Below are 4,208 nucleotides of genomic sequence, written 5' to 3'. Positions count from 1 at the left end.
CCTCACTTGACTTTTCTATTTCTTTTCTTTTTTTCTCATGTTCTTCACTCTCACTAGTTTCTTTTTCTTGGCTACTATTGTTATCTTTGTTCCTTAAGATTATAGATCTTTCATTGGAACAATGAGATGTGAAATGAGATCCGACGCTCAAGTCAGTGACAAGAACACCCAAAAAATAAGAGAGAATAAGCTCTGTAGGGCCGTACTGTAGGCACACAACCCTAGCAGTATCAGCCGTAATGAAAAACGTACCTCTGCAAATTCTGTTAAGGTTACCTTTATAGCTAGGTTCCTTCTCTCTCCAGGCCGTTATGCTTTTGGACGCGTGGCTCGCATCCAGCCCTGCACGTGTCGCCATCTGAGCTAAGGCAACTTGAGCGTCATTTCTCCATTGCTCCCAACCCTACACGTGTCATCATCTAGGTTGGAGTAACTGGTGACATCCAATCCTACACGTGTCGTCATCTGGATTGGGGCAACTTGAGCGTCATTCTTGTGTAGTAACCAGCCGCACAGCTAAGTCCTCAACTCAAGGAGCAACCTAGCACATAATGCGCTGTGAAACACCACCCGACAAGGCAAGTATCGGATGCAACAAAGTGCATCATCTCTGTGATATCGCTCATCGCGAATGGCACCCTCCTTACTTCTACGCCATGCATGTTCTAGCTGGGGAAACCTTGCCACCAACAAATGTCCACTCTGGGAATCCTGTCGCTGATGAGCAAGGTGTTCCCCCCAACCCACTCGACCTTCATGCCCCATGCTGGTGCCACAATCGTCTTACTGAACTTACACGCTTGAAATTACCCTTCTGAGCCTTCAACAGCTTTAACTAAGTTTGCTGGGAGATCCGGCGATGTGCTCCTTGTGGCGGCGTGTAAACCACCCGATCTCCTAGCATTCCCGGGCGATCTCTGATCATCCGTTCTCCTAGCACTCTCATACGGCGACTGCGACGTAACTCTGGTGACCGCCGGTTACGCACACTAGAGATCGGAGAACACCAATTCAGCGATCGGCGACTATGCCCACTTCTGAACCATTCATCTTTTCTAGCCTACGCGTTACATTGAGCACGCCCCACCCGAGCACGTGCAAGACACGTCATCATGCCTGATGACCTGGTCGGTACACAAGACCCCCAGTCTCGAGCTGCGACTTGTTCAGCGAGGAGACTAGAGAGGTTTAAAATCCGGCGGCTTACGTGGCTTTGCGCATTGGTGCTAGAACTGTTTACTGACTTGACATTTCACCAACTCCTTCGATTGTTCGACACCCTTAAACCCTTCGCGCTATTCACTGTTTCATTATCTTTCTTCATCTTCAAGCATTCTGAACGCTCTCTCTGCGAACTGCGAAACCTACGCCTCCCTCAATCTTCAACTTCTTTCAACACTCATCCGATCATCAAAAGGTAACTTTTTTACTCCTTCTACTGATACTTGTTGCATTCTAATCGGTTTGCATCATCCATTAACTGTCTGGAGCATACGTTGTGGGTTGTTTCTCTTTTTTCCCGTAACTTAGAGTTTCGTTCTTGATAGCGTCTTCCCCAAATCGTCGGTGAAGGGCTCAAAGACTCCCTGGAGAAGTTTGAGCTCGACAATCGGATCAACCAGGAGGTGGCAAGCACCGCGAAAGCTGAAGCCGAAAAGACCAAGTGCGATATTTTGATGCAAGGCTTGGAGTTTTCGCGAGTTGAAAACGCCCTCAAGGACGAGCTCCAGAGCGTGCGGCAAGACAACAAAGAGCTACGCAAAAAGCTTCATGACAAACTCCAAGACGTCGTCGAGCTGGAGAGCAAGATCGTCCCTCTGAGGGAAAGAATTGCCGCGCTGGAGGAGGCGAAAAAGACTGACGCTCAGAAGATGGCCAACCTGGAAAAGAGGTCAATTGAGAGAGAGACCCTTCTGGGAAAGGTTGAGCAAGATCGGGATAAGGCCTCCCAGGAACTTAGTGAAGCTGCTGCTGAGCTTGCTCGAGTTCGCGAGGAGAACAGCGGGCTCAAGAAGAAGGCCGACGAGCTCGAGCTTGAAGTCACCCAGGTTCGTGAAGAGAACAGTGGGTTCAAGACGAAGATCGACGAGCTTCAGCTTGAGGATGCCCAGGTTCTAACCTCCGGCTTTGGCGCTGCTTTGGAGCAGTTCGCTTGCAAATATCCTGACCTCGATCTTTCTGAGTTCTCAGTGTACAACGAGGTGGTGGACGGCAAGATCGTGCCCCCGATTGACTTATCTCCTTGAAAACTCTTATGCTTTACCTTGTTCTGTAATAATTTTCATTTTGTTCGAAATGTTCGATGCTCATGTGCACATATATGCATATATACATATATATATATATATATATATATAATCTTCTAACTTATCTGTTGCGCAATCAACTGGTTTAACTAACATAACTGGTGAAACTTGCTCAACTGCGTGAACTCAACAATACTTGAACTTAATCCTCCACGTACCGCTTTTAACTCGAGCAAATTGTTAACCTTATAACAAACTTGGCAAACTGTTAACACAAAGTAAATTTTAGCAACTATCAACTCTTCGGCGATGACATTCAATAAAACTTGTGAACTTAAGGCAACAAACCTTAACATAAAATCACTTACTAGGCAGCAGGTTTTGACTCAAACTAGTATTAAAATACAGTTTACCTGATCTGCCAAGTGAAGTGCCCCTTACTTCTGTCATCGCCCGGAACTCTTCTGATCTGGCACTCGCCGCACAACCCCTTCACTGTCTCAACCTTCACGCCATAGGGTTCTGGCGACGTTATCTTTCTTCTTTGCATAACTTGATCATTGTTCCCTCATCTGGGGGTAGAGGCGCCTTTCGGATCCTTCTCTACCTCCCTAAGTTTCAGAACAATGATCTGGATAGTGAGGTGTTCTCTTCGAACCTACCTCAGTTATCCTTTATATTCTTCCACCCTTCACGCCGTACCTGAACTCGTTCAAGACGAGCAGGATTTTATCTATCTTCACACCGCCTGCAAGCGTGGAAGCTTTATCTGGCCTTACTGGGTCAATATTGATGTTTCTCTTAAAGGGGGAAAAGGCGTTTTCCATCGACCTTCCCTTCCCGCCGTTTAAGGTCACGAACATCCCTGACTTTTCAGTTTCATCTTGCCTGAACTCACTCGGAGGTGAGAAGGACTTTCTCTGGTGCCTCAACTTGCCCGGGGTGTACATCTCCTCCCCCCTGGATGCACTGAGGACTTATAATCTTGCCTTCACTCGCTCAAAGGCGAGGAGGACTTCTTCTCTTTCTCGCCTGCACTCGCTCAAGGGCGAGGAGGACTTCTTCTCTTGCCTCAAAATGCACGAGAGCGCTGAGGGCTTTTTGCACTACTGGTACCTCCGATCGCCAAAAGACGATGAGGTCTCTAAAACTTTTAACTACTGCCACCGATCGCCGTAAAACGACAGGGACTTTAAAACTTTAACTATTGCCACCTATCGCCGAAAAACGATGGGGACTTTAAAACTTTTGCTCATTGAAGCATGCAATATGACTTTACTGTTGCCCTAGATCACATACGAGTAATAAGGCCTTTTTTCTAAAACTCTCAAAGCCATAAGCATGCAAACTTAGAAGCTTTAAACTTTGAAAAACTCTTCTTTATTGGATGGCCTCATTAAAAACCCTCCTTAGGGAAAAAAGAGTGCCCCCTTGAAATTGTTTTAACAGAAACTATTCAAATCTCTTCATATTCGTCTTTACTTACAAGGCTTTAACTGTAATACAACTTGAGATGTGTGGCGTTCCAAGTGCGAGGAATCGCCCCTCCTTCTAACGTCTCCAAGCGGTAGGCGCCATTCCCGAGCACCTCGGTTATTCTGAACGGTCCCGTCCACTTAGGCGATAACTTGTTCTGCATCTCATACTGATGGGCCTTCCTCATCACCAGATCACCACTTCTAAACTGCCTTGACATTACCTTAGAGTTGTACCTTCGCTCAACTCTTCTCTTTACTGCTTCGGCCTTCACTCTCGCCTCCTCCCTGACCTCATCCAGCAAATCCAGATTCATTCTTCTTTCTTCGTTTGAGTCTTCCGCCACAAAGTTCTGGAATCTCGGCGAGCTTTCCTGGATTTCGACTGGAATCATCGCATCACATCCATAAACCAAACTAAAGGGGGTCTCGTGGGTTCCTGACTGCTCAGTGGTATGGTATGCCCAAACTATGCGGGGTACCTCTT

General features: G+C 46.8%; 1 protein-coding gene across 1 annotated transcript; it reads left to right on the top strand.

Moving 5' to 3' along the window:
• The first annotated feature begins 551 nt into the window (after nucleotides 1-551).
• On the top strand, nucleotides 552-2,246 carry LOC137833951 (uncharacterized). Its single transcript, XM_068642021.1, has 2 exons — nucleotides 552-578; nucleotides 1,548-2,246. The coding sequence occupies exons 1-2, from the start codon at nucleotides 552-554 to the stop codon at nucleotides 2,244-2,246; spliced, it is 726 nt and encodes a 241-aa protein (XP_068498122.1).
• Nucleotides 2,247-4,208: the final 1,962 nt, after the last annotated feature.

Source organism: Phaseolus vulgaris, chromosome 5 (genome assembly GCF_000499845.2).
Source record: "Phaseolus vulgaris cultivar G19833 chromosome 5, P. vulgaris v2.0, whole genome shotgun sequence".
NCBI lineage: Eukaryota > Viridiplantae > Streptophyta > Magnoliopsida > Fabales > Fabaceae > Phaseolus > Phaseolus vulgaris.
The sequence above is the reverse complement of the archived record's forward strand: the minus strand, read 5'-3'. Positions and strand labels throughout refer to the sequence as shown.

What these genes read in the sequence shown, in the direction of transcription:
- LOC137833951 (XM_068642021.1), top strand. Translation starts at nt 552, where the DNA reads ATGCGCTGTGAAACACCACCCGACAAG. An exon ending in GTGAAACACCACCCGACAAG is followed by an intron (nt 579 to 1,547) that starts GCAAGTATCGGA and finishes CGTTCTTGATAG; the next exon opens with CGTCTTCCCCAAATCGTCGG.